Source organism: Pelecanus crispus, chromosome 7 (genome assembly GCF_030463565.1).
Source record: "Pelecanus crispus isolate bPelCri1 chromosome 7, bPelCri1.pri, whole genome shotgun sequence".
NCBI lineage: Eukaryota > Metazoa > Chordata > Aves > Pelecaniformes > Pelecanidae > Pelecanus > Pelecanus crispus.
The window spans coordinates 16,139,174-16,158,817 of record NC_134649.1 but is presented as its reverse complement, the minus strand read 5'-3'; the positions used below and the strand labels follow the sequence as shown (position 1 = coordinate 16,158,817).

General features: G+C 43.1%; 1 protein-coding gene and 1 long non-coding RNA gene across 7 annotated transcripts in view; both read right to left on the bottom strand.

Annotated features, from left to right (window-relative positions):
• TCF12 (transcription factor 12) overlaps positions 1–13,375 on the bottom strand; it is a 177,216-nt gene extending 163,841 nt beyond the window's left edge. For 5 of the 6 annotated variants that reach the window (XM_075713956.1, XM_075713957.1, XM_075713959.1 and 2 more), the window contains exons 1-2: positions 7,038–7,139; positions 5,989–6,245 (exon numbers count right to left, since the gene is read on the bottom strand). In XM_075713956.1, coding sequence (XP_075570071.1) covers positions 5,989–6,205 — 217 coding nt within the window. In that variant the 5' untranslated portion in view covers positions 6,206–6,245; positions 7,038–7,139. Of the gene's footprint in view, positions 1–5,988; positions 6,246–7,037; positions 7,140–12,040; positions 12,114–13,234 lie in introns of those variants that run through there. The other variant, XM_075713958.1, reaches the window with a different exon arrangement.
• A 2,723-nt stretch (positions 13,376–16,098) lies between these two features.
• LOC142593908 (uncharacterized) lies at positions 16,099–19,443 on the bottom strand. Its single transcript, XR_012831199.1, has 3 exons — positions 19,136–19,443; positions 16,817–16,976; positions 16,099–16,246 (listed from the first exon to the last, which is right to left on the bottom strand). It is a non-coding gene; the product is annotated as an uncharacterized LOC142593908 (long non-coding RNA).
• Between the last annotated feature and the right edge of the window lie 201 nt (positions 19,444–19,644).

Here is a 19,644-nt window from a genome sequence, read left to right as displayed (position 1 = left end):
GATCAATGCACCAAGCACTTTAGGAGATGCAACAGCTCTGCCAAGAATCCTGCCTTCAAAAGGACTTTCATTGCTATGGCAACAGCATGTTCTCCAGTATCCAGTTCGGAGACAACCTATGACACATACATGAGAGATGGCCAAACTCCGACTGATTCCTCACTGCAGCACAAGTTACATTGTCATATACCTACCAGTTTTCACTTGCAGGATTATAAGGCACAAAACAGGTTTTTCTGATGATAGTTCACAGGGCACTTAGGTTACCTACAAATAAACAGCTGCATCTAGGAGAAAAAAATGCCATTCACTTTCTAAAACAAATATAGACTATTCAAAGCCAAAAGGAATATAAACATTAGCATAGAATATAAATTGCATTACACTGCATCTCCCATATGCAGGCATTTGCCTCTTCTCTGATCCCAATTTCCTCTAACAGGATCATGGAAAAGGATCATGGAAAAGGAAAAGGAAGCGTTAGTACACAGAAATAAGCAGATGATTGAAGCCGTTGTTCAGTACTCAACAAGTATCTTGAAAATAAAGTGGGTTTAATGAGTATAATGGACATGCATAAATATAAAGTCTGTTCTTACTGCATCACTCAAAAGAAAAAGCGCAATCTCTTATAATGCTTCACCTTCTACACAGAAGTGTATTCACAAATGCACAGCCTTGACATGTTTTGAAATTCATTCACCTAACATGTAGAGTTTTAAGCATCCGTGCCATATATCTCACTCTTATACTTGTAAGAGTTTGTATACTACTACATAGGGACTAGCCAGTAATTCAAGCCATCAAAAGGCTAAGAAGGAAATTTAAGTTACATGTTCATTTCTGCGCTTTCATTACAAGACAGTTTTTAAAAAGTAGACAAAAACCAGCCTGTTGTTGCTCACCTAAGTTCATTCGCCCCTGGCGGTCAGATATAGCTTCCCTGCAACACAATGAGAAATGTAGCAACACGATTGCGTTCTTTACGTTCATGGCAACCCTAAAAGTTTAGCAACCTTGAAGATTACTTCTGGTTGTACAGTACAGCGCTCATATACTGAAGACTAACATACAAGTAGAAACTTTGTAAAGAATCACAACCTCCTTTAAAATCTTGGTGGAAGAAAAAAGATTAAATTAACTTTTATAGAAGTTGACTACTTCCTACTTTAAAGGGGTTGACTTACAAAGAGGGAAAAATAAAAGGCCCTTTCACCAATTCATGAAAGCCTGAAAGACTGTTGGGAGAGTATGTTCTGGAGAAGATATAGTCTCCCATCCTCTACAGCCCCCCTCTGCTTCCTTTTGAAGTATCATGTGCTATCTAGCTTGCTTTGCAAGTAGTAATATTACAGATTATTTAAATAAATATTCCAAGTAAACTAATGAAATGAAAAACTGAAAGGGAAAAAAAGATGGGGGGTTTGGTTTGTTTGGGTTTTTACTGGGGTTTGGGTTTTTCAGAGGTTTGGGGGTTTTTTTTGGTGGGGGGCAAGGGTTGAGTTGAGGAGCTTTTTAAATTTCAGCATTTACAAGTACTTGCAAGAAAAATATCTAATTCATATGTTCCTGCCTTAAGTAATATTGACAAAGTTCACACTCTGTTTTTTGTGTGCTTACCACTGTCCTCTGGCAAGGGAATATGATATCAGAGATATTTTCAAGGTTACCAAAATAAAAGCATTACACAGAGCAGACGTGTCAGACATTACATGCATTTATACACATAAAGTGGCAGAGATACACATTTCTTTTATAAAAACAAACAAAGGGAAAAAATTCTGATCTACCATACCATTCAATCACCTTGCATCTAAGCATCACAAGCACTAATCTTGCAAAGACATACTACAAAATATAGCCATTTGAACTCTGGAGTAATAAGCACCACGCACCGTTTTTAGAAATATACAAAAGCTTTTCATTACTCCAAAAGTCGGTCATCTTCATTAAATCACCATCTCTTCATAAAAGCCTTGGCTTCATTTAGCATTCAGGAAGATGAAAGAGCAGCTACCCTCCTTATGGATTACTTCTCTTATTACAAGAGAACATTTTGCACGTCAAAAGCAAACATTAAAGGATTAAATGATATTGTCATTTCTGCTCTTGTTTATTTGCAGTGGGCAGTGAACAGAATTGCAAAGAAACAATCAGTGATTATTTTAAGCTGTGTTCTTTTGCAAGGATTATGACTCATGAAGTTGCTGCATAAAGAAACTGGAACGGGATAGGTGTCACATTGAAAATCATCGAAACATCACAATATAAAAAAATGTTTGTCCTACAAGCAAAGCTGTCTGCTTTAATCATTTCACACAATGGCCACAACAGCTCTTGGAATAACACCAAGACAATAGTATCTTGCATTCAAATAAACAAAAAATAAAAATATAAACAGTGAATTCCATTCTCCTACAGAAGACTAAAAATACTTTAGAATTTTCTGAAATATATTTATCTCCACAGCATCCTACTAACACTAATGCAACACAGTAGAAAATTCAAGAGATATTTGGTTATAAGACCTCCCTGCAGCATGCAAAATGCAAAAGTCAATGACTTTATCATGGACTTATCTATATCTTTTAGGCTTTAAACATGTTTTCCAACAGAACTAGAGAAAACAAGTTTGCAAAGCACTGTTATTTTAAATTACAAATAGGTATGAATCACACTCAGCAAGTTTTATGTTTTGCTAAATCTTCTGTCTGGTTCCCTTCTTATTGTATCATTCAAGTAAAAAAACCAGTTTATTTTGGACATTTAGATAGACATTAAAAATGCAGATAGTACATACAAAAAACACCAATGCGCATTCCGTTTTTATTTTAGGTAAGACTTGAAACCACTCAATACACTAAAGATTCTGTCTATAAAACCTGAACATGGAAGAAGACGGGAGGACTATAAATCAATTTACTCTCCAAAGACAATGATATACATATTAAAATCAGCAATATATTTTGGTCATACTCTAAACAGAATAAATACAGACAGCAGGTAACGCTACAGACCAAGTTCTTGTTTATATCGAATTAAGAGTAAGCTTTGGTTTAAACCCAATTTCATTTAACACACAGAACACGCACATTCATGGTCTGATATTCATTGGTATTTTACCCGCAAAATGTACACAACTAGAAATGACTGAATTTGGATTTTGGTTTACTAGGCATGTTTTTCTAACAATCAGGTCTGCCTATTCATCTTTGTATTTAAAAAGGGGAAAAAATTCACCATCTAAAATGTAATTTTCACAAATCAAGGCTCAGAATACACTTCTATATAAAACTCCGACCCAGACTAACTTCAGTTTCTCTGTGTTACCACTGCTTCAACTTCATCAGCAAAGAGCTCCTTCAGAGACAAGGCACACACACAGAATAAAAAAAAGCTTCCTGCAGTTTTGTTCATGCAAAGTAGAACAGTGAAAGCAAGTGGTTCCACTTATTACTAGAACTCCACATAACTAACAACCTGATAAAGACAGAGAGATACCACCGTTTTTGCAGCTACAACTGGTACAGAAAAAAACAAGTCTGCAATACCAAAAAAAGCAGACTTGAAAAGTGTAATGTAAATCTCTCACATGCTTACAAAAAACAATATAGGCAATCTCTGTAGAACTTCAGGAGCAAGGAATCAGGTCCACTGCAAAAACAAAATTTACTTCAGAAAAAAAATGTATTAATTTAAAACTGTCAGCTATATGTTAGAAATATCTACCTATTTTCCACTTACCAATAGAGAGAAATTGTGTGTAATACCAGAAACGTACACCTTTTACCCTCTTTTTTAAATGCAATTCTATAGCAGGAGCAGTTTTTTAAGTTTTCCATAGCACTAATATGGAAGTGTACAACTTCCCCATCCAAGACAAACCTTACTTAGTTTTATACTAAGGTTTTACTAGCATTCCTAGAGAGCATTACCCTACTAACAGGGCTGTAAAGTAAACCCTTTTTATCAAGCCTTTTCCTCTTCCACCCCCCATTCCAAGTACTTCTTTAAAACACCAGCAACAATTATTTTGATGTGATCAAGTGAGATTTTTCTGTACTACATAGGTAAGGACATGAAGTTTATTTTATTTAAAGCAATTTCAGCTCCTTCTTTAAAAAAAAAAAAAAAAAAAGAAAAAAAGATCCCTGGCATACAAGAAGAATCTAACAAAGTCCTAAAGATTGATTGGGTACATTTTAGCCTGATTATCCTCTGAAGACAGTGAGATATTATTAAATATAACAAAAGCTGCTCTTTCTGATCATTCTTGGTATTCAGTTAACATCTTCACCAAAAAAGTATGTCCTTTATGTTTTTGAACGTTGTGTTTACAAATGCAGCTTTGTTTTACAAATGAAGAAAACAAGGCATTCATTCAAGACATTAAAAAAAATTATCATTATCTCATCTTAGACTCATAATAGAAAAAAAAAAAAAAAAACTTGCCCCTACAACCACTAGTAAATAATGGATTGTGGTATTTTAAAAGTCCACAAGTACTTCCACATCATCAGGTTGAGGTATACAATAGAATGGTGAACTTCTAGACTTTCATATTAATAAAAAACCCAACAAATTGAAGAAGTGGCCATCACTACTTAAGACAGAAAAAAATAAAGATTAAAAACACATTTCCTGTCCTTAGCATGATAATTATGCACTAAAATAATACTTTCCCCCCTCTTCTCACAATGTTTAATAACCCAAAAAAATTATTAAGGCGTACACACAATTTAAAGTTAGTTATGAATGTTGAATAACAATCTCCATCAAATAATTCACATGCAGAAGAAAATAGTGCCTTTTCTTATTTCTTTATTTACTATTTAAATTTAGTGACTTCCTCACAGGAGAACATACAAAACTAATCAAGTTTTGCTATGTACTTCTGAAGAAGCGCTAACACATTAAATTAGACAATGCCTCCAGAAAAAGCTTTTTAGAGAACATACTTTATTCAGTGAAGTCATTTATTGAAACTGAATTTTCAAATATGATAAATTAATATTTATTTTGAAGGAAATTTAAGACAGAAGCCTTATTTATTATATCACATCTGGCTCTATAGGTAATTTAAGAAATTTTATAAAGCTTCTAAAAATGCTCAATGCTACTCCCCAAAAACATAATCCTTCAACATTAGAGTACCAAAAAAAAGAAGCACATCTCAGCAGTCAAGTCAGCTCAAGAGGTCTAATAAACTACTCAAGTTTATGCGTATCTTTCAATTTTAAAAAGTCTCCATAAATTCCAATGTTACTAAGTGATATGGTATCATATTAGTGCCTTAAACATCCCTCTGTTCATAAATAAATGTACACAATTTTCAACCATGAAAAATTACACCATACTTTAGCAACTTAAACAAAATACAGTTTACCAAGTTTATGGTATAGTATATAGTAGATTAACAGAAATCATATAACAGTATCTATAGGCTCAACTATGGATAAAGTAGAATTATCTGAGACAAACAGCTGCCATACCAATTTGACAGCAAAATGACTAAGGGGTTAAGTCCTCTTTGTGCGACTGTTGGGGAACTTTGGCATGTAGGTATGAATGACAAGCTTTTAACATAAAATTCCCTTGCCAAAGACCAAAAAAAGACCACAAACAAACAAAACAAAAAAAACCCCAAACCTTAGCAAAAGCTGCAGACATGATAAAAGTTCTACAGTAATTAAAGGACCGAGTACAACTTCAGCTGCCATTAAAGAACACACAACTATTAAAGAAAAGGAATTCCTCAGATAACCTGCAATTTCTCCTCAGCCTCTTACCAGGATTCTTCCCCCACTTTCACTTTTTGGTGAAAAATCACACTGAAGCGTAAACCTTTAGTCCTCGTGTTTACATTTATATCAACGCTGCTCTCTGGGTAAATCCAAAAATACAGTAACAGGCAATTTCAAATCATATTCCTTCCCACATGCCATTAAGACTACTATCCAAAGCACCTGGATACTCTTCATCACTTACAGTAGATCCGAAAAATTTGGCAGATCAAATGGCTACTGGCTGAGGTGGAGGGTGATGGTGGGAGGTGCCCCATCCACATCAGGAAAGGACAAGGCACTGCTGCGACCCCAGACCTTCCGAAGCCTCCCAGAAATAACATTGCAAAAGATCTTCCTTGCATTGCGAGACAGTAGCATTTATATAGGGATTGGAGGTTAGATGCTGTGCTTGTAAACATAGTGATCACATCACTGCTCTCACCCAGGGAAAACTAATTGCTGGAAATACAAGATTAACGTTTTGTAAGAATACTTTCTACGTATCAATACAGCAAAAGTTACAGTTTCCTTTATTAACAGTGTCAAGTATACCTCTAAACAGAAGACAAGCCAAACGCTACTAAAAATTCTAAAATTTGCTATTTGGAAGGCAGTAAGGAATTTCTGACCAATTGACATGAGGTTCATATCATCACCTTAAGCAATAACAGCCATTTCAAAACCATCGCCAATGGCAATAAATAATGGACTAACACCTACTTATCTGCTCACCAAGCTAGATTCATAAGACCTAGCTGTTCCAGTAACTTTCCCTTTTTTCCCTCTTCTTTTTTTTTTTTTTAATTTAAAAAAAAAAAAAACCAAACAAAACACAAAAAGCCTCAATATCCATGCGACCACAAACACCTTGTGAGGGACTGTGTGCTTTTAAGTTGGGATATCAGTTCCCTCTATTCGTCCAACTTTTTTTCTCCTCCTCTTTCTTAAACAGGAATATGGAAGCAGTTACTTAGCCCTTTTATATGCTGTACTTTTCAAGACTGTTCACGGAGTAAGTGTCCCATAATTTATCTTTCCAAAGGCAAGGGAAGGGGAGGAGGAAAAAGAGACAACAATAGTGAGACAGAGGCTGCTAAGTTTATTTACTAGCACTGTATCACCCTTCTAGGTTTCTAAATGCAATAGGTGAGGGATCCAGACCAAGATCTTAATCTCACTTGCATTTGGTCCATTTGAAGGGTAATCCATGGGTCTCCCCTACCAACTAGAGGGGAAAGAAGCTACAGATACCTTTCTGCTTTCAAGCATGAGGCTTCTACAAGTCTTCCCAGGCTCTTCAGAAGAAGACAGAATTTAGCATCCCTCAGACCCAAGATGAAATACCAGGTTACGAGGTCTGCTGATTCACTTTTAATGGAGCTAGACAACAAACTAGATGTTAAAAATAAAGATAATAAAAAAGCCACATAGCTGCATGACCTAATGTTTATTTTAACAGGCCACCCTAGGTTTCTGGCATTTAACACACAAGCTTATCTCCTTTTGAACAGCAAACAAAACCACACAAGACCATAACATATTTTGGGTGACAAAACCAGAAATACGGATCAAATTCCTGAAATATATGCCTTCCACTTTTCTTTTTAAATTATTTAAAAGAGTCTGTCATGGCCTAACACATTCTAGGACAAGACTATGTGACTACATGAGACCTCTCATCAACTCCTTAATTTGGGGATTAGGAGCAGGTACTAGGAATTTCATAGAATCATAGAATGCTTTGGGTTGGAAGGGACCTTTAGAGGCCATCTAGCCCAACCCCCCTGCAGTGAGCAGGGACAGCTTTAACCAGATCAGGTTGCTCAGAGCCCCATCCAACCTGACCTGGAATGTTTCCAGGGATGGGGCCTCCACCGCCTCTCTGGGCAACCTGTGCCAGTGCTTCACCACCCTCATTGTGAAAAATTTCTTCCTTATGTCTAGTCTAAATCTATTCTTCTTTAGTTTAAATCCATTATTCCTTGTCCTGTCACAACAGGCCTTATTAAAAATTCTCCCCATCTTTCCTGTAGGCCCCCTTTAAGTACTGAAAGGCCGCAATCAGGTCTCCCCACAGCCTTCTCTTCTCCAGGCTGAACAACCCCAACTCTCTCAGCCTGTCCTTGTAGGAGAGGTGCTCCAGCCCTCGGACCATTTTTGTGGCCCTCCTCTGGACCCGCTCCAACAGGTCCATGTCCTTCTTGTGCTGAGGGCCCCAGAGCTGGACGCAGTACTCCAGGTGAGGTCTCACCAGAGCAGAGCAGAGCAGAGGGGCAGAATCACCTCCCTCGACCTGCTGGCCACGCTTCTTTTGATGCAGCCCAGGATTCGGTTGGCTTTCTGGGCTGCAAGTGCACATTGCCGGCTCATGTCCAGCTTTTCATCCACCAGTACCCCCCAGTCCTTCTCTGCAGGGCTGCTCTCAATCTCTTCATCCCCCAACCTGTACTGATATCAGGGGTTGCCCCGTATCTAAACGGATACATTCAGACATTCACATTATCTTACTTCAGGTTTTTGACTGATACCTTGCATATGCCCAAGCACAGCCACATGCAAAAATAATGCTATTGCTACAATGAGGAGGCTACAAAAATTGAAGGTAGTAGGCCACATAGGAAAATACTGTCTCGCATATATTCTTCTTTAACATCTAAGAAGTTCTTTGCGCAAGAAAAAGAAAGGGTTTTATTTTAGGGTACCACACCAGAGATTAAAAAATTTCAATCACAGGAAAAACTGAAATTGAGATCAAACCTACTGGGAAACTACTAGTAGGAAAACTGCTCTATTATTGCCTATGGCAGGCACCTGAATATTGTGACTGAATTTTAACGGAGTTACTGTAATAAATAAAGGGCATTGGGCAAAATGGGTAACCATCCAGGTTTGTACTGGCATACATTTTGTGGTTTTAACAAGAGCAAGACAAAGCAAAATTTCACTGTAAATCATAAACACTGCTATTAATGATAGTAGCAACACAGAAAATTTTAATTTTAAACAAAATCTGAAAAAAAAACCTGATTAAAAAGCCCAATAGAGCATCTCTGACCTTTGCCTTTTCTACCATTTCTAAGTCAGAAATGGCTTTACCTTCACAAGTTGGTTTTGGAGGAGTAAAGAATGGGAAGTTCCTTTTTAAACAAGAGGTAGTTACAACAGGTATGACAAGGAATATTTTGTGGCTTAACTCACTGACTTACATATCAGATTACTTTTCCAATATATTTGTTTTCACCAGTAGTCTGACCAAGTTATTTGACTTTATCAGCAGCCTACACGACTTACTGTCGTAAGTTACTATGATATATCAGATTAGTTCACTTATTTCATCTGCAGCTTTCATTCATAACTGATTGACCTGTAGAAAGCAAGCCTGCCCCAACACCAGACTTAGCTACCGTTTAATCAAAATGCAATGTTCATATGTTAATCCTGGACAGTATTTTCTTACAAATTATAGGTATCAGTCATATTACCCGTTTCATTTATGCAACCCAGTTACACATATATTTTTACAGCATGATCAACAGAAATATTGCAGAATTATATCAGATCAAGCTTGTTACATCGGAATTAATAACATACACTGTAGTATTTCCAACACTTCACAAAGCCACACCTGAAAAACAAACAGAACTTAACCATCCTTGAACAGCAACTAATTTGTCATTTTAAACTGGGCGCCTCAGGGGTGGCAAGGAAAATGCACCATGAGCATTGCTTCCTTCTAAATCAGATTTCCCGGAAGTATACAGTTTAAGAGCCATGCAGGCAAGCAATTGATTTTCACCTACTTAATGAGGGCCACTAGGCTGCATCTCAAATCACTGATAGGTTGAGGGGGGGCAGGAAAGGTGTTTTCAGATGGGTTTGTTTATTTTAAGTTTAAATGAGAAAAAGGGGGCTCTATAATAACAGAAAATAAACACATTCTTATTCCAGCTAAGAAAGGGAAAACCATTTCCTTTAGTATGCTTGTAAGGACATCAGAAAAATGAAAGAACCGAGTTTAATGAGAAAGACACCAAAGCAAACTTCACTTCTGTAACTGCCATCAAAATCACAGAAGGTCTCTGTAAGAGGTAGCATCATTCCGTATTCAAAGAAAAAAATTAAAAAGTACTTTTCAGAAATCTGTGTATACTGTGCTTTTCAGTACTAGATAGCTCAAAGGAACAAATACCTCCTCTTTTCATGTTTCTCTTCAAAAAGTGGCCTCTAGCAGTTTAAAGAAAAAAAAAAAAACAGCTTTCAAATGTTGTTTGTCCTAGAATTTACAAAACTCTTGAAATTAAAGCCAGATCACAATTAAATCAGAGTGCTAGAAATGAAATGTCTATACTTCGTCAATGATCTTAACATAGTCTTTCTACAACAGTTAACGCTGACTCAGAACACAATTAATATAGAAATTCGTGACCTCTCGCTCCTGCAAAGTAATCCCCCTGGGTCAAGGTTTAGGTCGTAACGTCACAAGAATTAGGGCATATAATCCCACTAACCAGTAAATCTCTAAAACTAGAAGTGTTTTGAACTAAAACACACAACTATATACCATTATCATTTCCAAGGGGCATTCAGTTGAGGTTGTAGCTTGTTTGACATCTGCAGTGTACTGCTCATGATTGGTATCTATGTGATGATATACCATATTGGTAAAGAAATTCAAGGAGTCAATAACACTGTTTCTCTCAAAAAACTAAGTATTCTGGCATTCTCCCTTTTTCTGAGTCATCCAAGGAAAGAAGGGGAAACATTACCTACAAATAAGGCAAGCCACATTACCTAAGACTCATCTAAGAGCTAAACTAAAAATGAAGGCTTTATTATTCAACAGAAAATTATTCTACTCATTCAGGAAAAGCAAGGGGAAAGGGGGACGAGATGCTCAGGTTGTGGTCCCCACAATAAGTTTTAGTTGCCTGAATGTCTTTTAAAACAAGCTTTCGAGAAACAACTGTCTTGAATGTTTGTATTAAAAGAAAAAATGTAAACTACATTGTATACGGATTTGCTGTCTTACTATTGCCAATATTTTAAACTTGACATACTTTCAAAGAGCAAGACAAAACCACTTACATATTTTAGGAGAGAAAAAGTAGAAATGCTTCTTCAGGTATGTTACAATATTTGCTACATATTTTCATTAAATTAAATATGGGAGATAGTCTCTGGAGAGTTTGCAAAATCATACCATTCAGAAGTTTTAAGATGCTTTTAAAAACAAAAATTCTAAAGTGTCACTATAATGCAAGGTGTCATTTGGCCTCTCAAAGTAACAGCTCTGACAATGTAAAAAGCAAACAGGCGATGTTACTGCACGACTCCAAGCAACTACTTCACTCCTCTCCTGGCATTCTAAAAATTTATTTTCATTAAACTTAACTAAAAACACAAACATCACTTTGTTGTATTCATAAAACCAAAAATATGACTTCACTGTATTCACAGAAAATAAGCATACATAAAAAAGAACATGTTATCAAAAAGTTACTTTAGTTTCTCTTTTGACAGTAGTAATAAATATACCCTCTACAAGAATGATACAAAGTATCTGTTAAAAATTGCACTTCTTTCCTATTACAGGCTTCGGTGAAAAGTCTCTGAAAACAGCCATTAGGTGGACCTCAATGAAAAAGACATTGAAGCCACAAAACACATGCAACATGCAAATACAGTTACTGGTTTTCCAGATGCATTGATAAAGGTTCAACACGAGAGAATTCTATTCATCAAGACTTTGAGAACTACGCAGTACTAGAAAATTGTATTAGTCTTATATTTTCCTTAAGAACTGCATTTTAAAATATATCCTTGAGTCAGTAGATTTTCATTATTTGGCATCTTACTTAAGTGTTTTCCCCTTTCATACAGGGGCTAGGAAATACTTCAACTGAACAGGTAAGTTTGATTTTATCAGACAAAAACAAAGCAGCCATTCATTTTTAACATGACAGAAAAACAGATAACTTGCATGTCAGTATGACTAGGGATACTTTAACACTTCACTGTACTGGGACAAGTAGTCTAACGTATATAGAGGAAAACCGTGGTTAAAGTTCACAAAATGTGTTATAAAGTCGGATCAAAACAGTACATCTTTAATTAATCTGAATATCTTATGAGAATGTGTACAAATGAAAGATTACCATACTTCTGAAAGATTACCATACTTCGAGCACATGAAGACTAAGCTAAAACATCAAGACCTAGTTACATGAACTTTATGTATCTCGGATGCATCCTACCTGATCCACTGAACTGGCTGCTTCCTAGCGTAGTTGGTCTGGTTTTCCCACTATTAACAGGTGGGGAAAACATCTGCAAAACAAGAAAGAAAAGATGCATTTAAATTGGCTTTGAAACTCTGTGTTAAATTATTAATGTAAACTTTAAAAAAAGTTACTAGGGAACAATTATTTGATTCTTTTTTCTGTTAAAAAATAAACAGAATGTAAGATGCGTGTTTAGACCCATAAAACCAATAAGCTAAAGTACTCCTTGCAGCTTATTAATACCACTAAAATTTCTTTTCTACATGAACACAATCAACTTAAAAAAATAAAAGTAAAAGGAAACCTACTACTATTATTGCAATTTAAAATAGTTATATATGTTAAATTTTGCTACTCGAAATATATTTCTTATTGATCTGTGAGTTTAAAGTCACTAGATAAGGACAGCTTTTGAGAGGCAGTAGTTTTCTATTGTGTTTATAAATCAAGCACCTTTTTGAAATCTGTTAAAAGTTTCACACAGAAAATACCTGTAATTTTCTAAGCTAAAACTACTGTAAGAACTATCAATGAATAAGCTCTGTTACTTACGGGCATTAATTTTTTTGTTGTTTTTTTTTAAAAAAAAGGGGGGGGGGGGGGGTGGCATCCAAAGCACCAGTGCCACACGCCAGCTTAACAAACGTTAATTGTTAGATTATGCCATCACCGGGTCAGCCTGATTTTAACCAGTTAAACCAATTGACCCAGCTGGTATTACAGTATTAAATCTGGAAGTCTAGACATTACATCAAAGTTCAGGTGTCCAACTTGGCCGAGACGGACCCAGCCGAGCCCTGCATGCTGCTGCCCCTACTCCTCAGCTCGCTTTAGCGAGCCCCTAGCCCTTAGCGAGCCCCTAGCCCTCAGCTCGCTCTAGCGAGCCCCTAGCCCTTAGCGAGTCCCTAGCCCTCGGCTCGCTCTAGCGAGCCCCTAGCCCTTAGCGAGCCCCTAGCCCTCAGCTCGCTCTAGCGAGCCCCTAGCCCTTAGCAAGCCCCTAGCCCTCAGCTCGCTCTAGCGAGCCCCTAGCCCTTAGCGAGCCCCTAGCCCTTAGCGAGCCCCTAGCCCTCAGCTCGCTCTAGCGAGCCCCTAGCCCTTAGTGAGCCCCTAGCCCTCAGCTCGCTTTACCACGCAGAAGTCACGAGAGGACCTCGGAGAAGAGCCTACCGCACTGAAGTCCAGCAAGTCGCTCAGTTCCTTGTCAGTTCCTATAGCGGCCATCCTCTGCTGCTGGGAATTCATCTTCCTCTGCTCCTCCGATCACCTTCGAGGGCACAGGGAGAGAGGCACAGGGACTGCTTCACCACGGGGCTGGTGCCGACCCCCGACAGCGGGAACCCGGCCCCTAGCGAAGAAGGGCCTCTGGTCCCCGCACCCCTGTGGCGGGGGCAGAGGGATCCCAGGGGAGCCCTCCTCTACCGGCCGGGCCGCCGGAATCGGCGGCCGCTTCCCGAACTAACCAACTCTCCTTAAGTTTCCTCAGGCTCTCTTCTCTCCCTCATTCCTCTTCTCCCCCAGCTCGAGCAAGGCACGGGCACGCCGCAGCGGGGCCGCCGCCGCCGCCGCCAGGAATTAGGTTCCCCCCCAGGCAAGCGAAAGCGAACCGACAGCCGGGGCCCAGCCAAGTCCGGGGAACGAGCGAGAGACGGAGCGAGTCACGCTCCCTGCAACAATGGGGCCGGCCAGCGGGGCCGGGTGCGCCTCAGCACAGCCATCTCTGCCCCGGCGTTACCGCCGGCCGCTCTCCCCCGCCGGCCGCTCTCCCCGCCCCCGCCGCTCCGCGCCCGGGACCGCGGCGGGGCGGGAGCCGCCCCCGCGCACCGCACGCGCACACGCGGCACGGGGCCGGGCGCGCGCGCGCGCCGCCGCCGGGCGGGCGGGGGGGGTGCGAGGTGGAATGCGCGTGCGGCGGGGGGGGGGCGCGCGCGCGCGCGCGGGGGGGGGGTGGGGGCGGGAAGGAGGGGCGGCGGGGTCCGCGCCTTCCCTTGTGCCCGGCGGGCGCCCCGGGGGAGCGGCGGGGGCGCCGCCGCAGCCCCGCTCCCCTCCAAGTTTCGGAGCCGCCCGGCGCGCCGGGCCCGCGCTGCCGCCGCCGCGGTCCTTTATGAGCGCTGGGAGCCGCGCGGCGGGCGGCGCGCGCCCCGGACGCCGCCCGCGGGGACTCGCTGCTGCCCGGGGCCGGGCGCCGCAGCCCGCCCGCGGTCCGGGCCCCGCCGCCGGCGGAGACCCCGGCAACGCCGCACGCCGCCCCGCCGCTCGGGCCGGCCGGCCGCGGCTGCCGCCCCTCGGGCTCGCCGGCGGCGCCTCCTCCTCCTCCGCGGCCTCCCCGCCGCCCCCGCGGCGGCCCCCGGGCAGCCCCGCTGCTGCCCGGCCGCGGACCCCGCCGCCCCTCGCCGCCGCCTCTGCCCCTGAGCGCGCCCGGCCGCCGCTTCCCTCCCCCCACCGCTCTCTCCCAACTTCTCCCGGCCCCTCGCCGCCCGCACTTACCTGCTGCCCCCCGTACGCTCCGGTGACCAGGGCCGGGCCGGCGGCGGCGGGCGGGCCGCGGGCTGGGTGGGAGGCGACGAGCCGAGCGCTCCCCCCCCGCTGGAAGGAACTTGTGGGTTTCCCTCAGGCAGACATTTTTTTGCTTACAGAGCCTCAGCACCACGTTCACGGCTCCGGCTCCGTATCCCTCCGCGCCGAGCGCCGCCACGGCCTTAACCCTTGACGCGCCGCGCCGCTACCGGCCGGGGGCGGGTGGGAGGCGCTGCCGCGCTGGCGGCGGCCCCACGGGCGGCCCTTGGAGCCGCCCCGGCACCCGCCGAGCCCCCGGGCGCAGCGCCGGGACGCCCTGGCAGCGGGGGGGTGGGTAGCGGCCGGGGGGATGGCGGCGGGGCCCGGGCCGGGCCCGGGGGGACGCCCGCACCGCCGCGCAGGAGCCCGGGAGGGGGTGGCGGCGGCGCGGGGAGAAGCGGGACCCATCGGCCCCCGACCCGCCTGGGGACACCGCAACGGGCCCCCCCCCAGCTCATCCCGACCGCCAGCACTAACCTCGACGCGCAGTGCGGAGAGCAATGCGCCTGCCCCCGCGGACCCAATTAGCACACTCACCCTGAATTCACATACCCTAAAATACGACTAAACACTTTTAATATATCAATATACAGTCTGACTTCGCAAAATAAAATTGCGTATGAATTACACCGAGCCTTAAGCGTTCGTCGGCAGCTTCCTCTTAAATACATACAATTAGAACCGTAACATGTCAAAGCGTAGAGATGTGTATGTTAACGCAAGAACACGCATTCGAACAGACGCCGCCGTGCTCCGAAAGGGGCGATGCCAAAGGTGAATCAGCCCAAGGGTTTCCGCGCAGGAACGGGGAGCAGCGCGCGAAGAACCCGCACCCTCGTCGGGGTCCTGCCACCGCTGCGGCCAAATCAACTCTTCTGCGCTCCACCTCCTTCCTCGCGGAGCAGCACCGCCGGCCCTGTCCTGCCGGGAAGTTTATTCCGCCTCCGTGAGCCGCCCCGATCCGCCGGCGTCGCGGCCCAGGCGGCGCCCGGCTTCTCCCGCTGGCGCCCGGGAGCGCGGCGCCGCTGCGCCGCCCGGCGCGCGCCGGCGCGCGGGCGCGCGCGCGCGCGGCTCCCGAGCCTGCAGAGCCCCCCGGTGGCCCCCGCGCGCCACCGCCCGGGCCGGCCCGCGCCGCCCGCCCCGGCTACCCGGGGCCGCCCCCCGCCCCCCCGTCCCCAAAGCGAGACCTGAAAACTCATCATCCCTGCAGCTGCCGGCGCGTTGCGCCTGTGGAGCAAGGGGACTGAGAAGCCACAGGGACAATGCAAAAGGATACTTCAAATCCCGGAGAGCCTAAAACGCGCCGGGGGGACAGCGAGCGCCGTGAGGAAAGGCGCGCTGCCCGGAGGAGCGTTCCTCCCTCACGGGCTGCTGCTGGGCACCCCCCCGGTTTGGGAAGCAGCAGGCGGCACAGAGGGCTCTCCAGCCCCGCGCCCGTCCCTTCCAACTCAACCCTTCCCACCCCCGGCTCCCGACTGTGACATCTTCCGGAGGAAGGGGAGGGTGAGACCAAACTTACCACCCCCAGGCAAAGGCAAACTGCAGACTCTGGAGCCTTAAAACATTCTCCTCCGGTTTTTTCTCCCGTATATGCCGCGTACTGGATGATCATCTGGCCTTGTGATTCTATGAATATTCATATATTTGCCACTTAGAAATGCAGGAAGCAATTTGTATTAAAATACCAACACAATGACTTCCATTCCCTGTGCCCCTGAGGGACATAAACACGTACTTTTGCCCTTTGATGTAGAAAGAATACTTCGCTTTAGAGGAAAGCACCCACTGACAGAGATCATTCTACATTTCGTGAGGAATGGCCTTCAACGCACTTTAGTTACAAGGAAGATTCCCCTGTTTACAGACTGTGAAAATACTGGTTCTCTTGAAGCGTTACTTTTTAACCAGTTTTGGTACTCGGTAACAGTTAGTACAGCTGCAACACTGATAAGCATCGATTAGAAAACTGACTAGATCTAAAGGCGCCGGAAGCAATAACGCTAACAATTATTTGTACTGATGTGTAATTGTATTAAAATTAAAACTTAACTTCAAATACAAAACTTCTTCTTTGCCCTCTGGCCTAAGGTTTTAAGGTTCACATTCGTAGGCTTTCATTTGAAGCTAGAAACTTTGAGTGGAAGATGCTATACCCACATAACCCATGACACAGGGTTTAATGATAACACAAAATACCGCGAGATATTCCATTTGGTCCACAATGACATATCACTTTCTCATGCAGATGCTGGCAGTAAGCACCCTCATTACCAAAAGTCACATCATAGCAGCCATTCTTCCGCATTACATCTCTATGTGTTGACTGTCCTCTTCGAAAAGCCTCATTTCCAGGCACCTGTAGAAAAATAACCAGAACATAAATGAAGTTTCCAGAAATTATGCCGGACAACTTAGCCACTACTCAAGGCCTCGGGGAAGGTATGCTTTGGCCTAAACTATACTGGGAGTCTGACCTAAAGGAGATTGCTCTGGGGAGCCAAAATTGTCACGAGTTGGCCAATTCAGAAATTTCAAAAGAAACTCATGCAGGTAGCTTGACTAAAACTGTTGTGAAAGAGATCAGTAACTATCACATCCTGCATTACAATAAAATTCTAAAAAGAGATTTAACCTTGTGTTTCCTGAATACATCATCAGCTGCATTGGTCAGATTTCGAATCTTTAACCTATCCAGTTTTTTAACCCCTCTTCATTTAACACTGATCAGAATTAACACATACACTCGAAACATCGAGGCACGATATTCTATGTCCATGCAATATCATCTTTCACCTAATCTCAGAATCTCCGACCCCTTTCTGAAGCTGCTACTTACTTAGTATGCTTTCATCTCTGCTGCTCCCTATAAATTCTTCCTCTTCACTGCAAAGACAGGAGTTTCAAAAAAATGCATTGCATATCCTTATCCTGTCACAGTCATACACAGAAAATGAAACAGAAAACAATGTGGTCCACATTTAAAAATAAAACAAAACCAAAACAAAACAAAAAAATCCAAACCAAACTCTCCGCTTTTAGCTATTTAGAGATCTTTATGAGAAAATATGACTGAGTAAGCCTTCATAAACATTTTAAAACATTTGAAGAAATAGGTATCTGAAACCTGGTTCGGACAATTACAACAGTTTTCTGTTTGCAACAAAGAAAATACTTCCAGTTTCATTCCTGCTTCAATCCCTAGCTATGGTTCCTTCCTTACAAATGTGGCAAACGTACTACACAAATCATACAAAAATGAAAAACTTCAAACTTTGCTGTGACACAACAGTACCTTCCTTGTACATTACATAGAAGGCTGAAATGCTACTGTCTTCTGCAACTGTTACACCCTTTTTTCTTTCACTTCTTTAAAAAGAAAAGGTCTTCTCTTCCTAGGGATCCACGGATCAGGTGGACAGCACAGAAAGAGAGGAGCAATCATAAACACCAATCATTTTGCTAGTGATTTTGTGAGCAAGGACCCCAGCAATCAGGGCTGAAGTCCTGAAGATGCTTTCCAAATCATAGTCTCTTTGGTGAATTTTCCATGGAGATAAATGAGTTTATTAGTCTTGTGGATAAATACCCTTTCCTTAGAGAAGTCTTAGGTCTATTGTGGAGCAGTGCAAGTTAATAGGCAGGTAAACCCATGCACATGAAGTCATCAGTGAACTCTGACAGAGCACGCAACGCAACTGTAAATATGGTAACAGCCCTGACAGCTGATCTACCAACATCAATATGGTCAGCTACCAACCAGAGCAATCAGGGAATTGCCAGTTGCCAGATGGCGATGGCAACATTCTTCCGCATGCTTCAACATGACCATGAAAATGAAGAATTACATACAGGACATAAAAAAAAAAAAAAAAAAAATTAAGAGGAGTATAAAAACCAAATCACTTGAGCACAAACCCCTGAAAATAATTGCAGTCATACGCTGTTTCCACAGCCTTCATGAATTGCTTTCCACCCACTCCTTAAAGGAAAAATACTTGATACAGCAGACAGCTGTTGTGCATTCAGGGATGTGAGAAAATGTATTCTGTGTTACTATTTAATGGATCATGCCTGCGTGAATAAAATCATTAAGCTTGCATGTCTCCTTTTGGTTTATTTATTCTTAAATCTACACACGCCGAATTAATTCACTCCCACCACCCAGACCCAGAGCTCCTAGGGTGTTCCCTGACAGAGCATTTGACCCAGGATGGAGTTTTCACTGGAATGGGTCCTTTACATCAACACGTATGTGCTCAGCCTGGATCCACAGCCACCAATTTATCCATGACAAATGCTGTTGCTCAGCACACCCATAGCCCTGGAGAGAAGTCAGCAAACCTCCTTTCCTGCTCCAGTTTGGTTGGGTTTTTTGTTTGTCTGGGTTTTTTTTTTTTTTTTTTTTGACAAATTCCCACCCCCATCTAAGCCACTCAATCCTTTCTACTGCTTCCAGCGGACTTTACAGTACAGGCAGCAATGCTCATTTGGAGTCAGCAACAAGGAGAACACAACCTTATTTCCTGCAACTAGCACGGACAAAGCAATTCCATTTTCTCACTGTCTTGTTCCTGGGGTCACCTGGAATCTGACTCAAGCCAATAAAAAAATAATTAAAAGATTTTTGTTGTCATGCCTGAAACTTTTGGATTAAGCTCTTGGGAAGGCACCGCGTTCTTCCTACAGCTCTTTCTTCCAGAGCAGACTTCGGAAAAGCATCCTGTAAATGAGCTTACAGCTAGATTCGTACGACCGAGCCTCACGATTGCGCAGCGCTCGCTGTTATCGGGACAGCCCATCTTACAGATAACTGAATTTGCTGCCTCGCTTGCTGCCTGCTCCATTTACCTCGTGGTAATTAAAATTATGTAACACATAGGTTATGTAACGTATTCTACAATAGGAAAGATTCGGAACATTCGCAGGAGGCTATGGTGGTGAAAGCCCTCACCCAGCGGTGTCACCCGCGACAGGCCCGGAGAGAGCGCGCAGGCTGGCTGCTGTGAAGTCAAAACCCGCTGCTG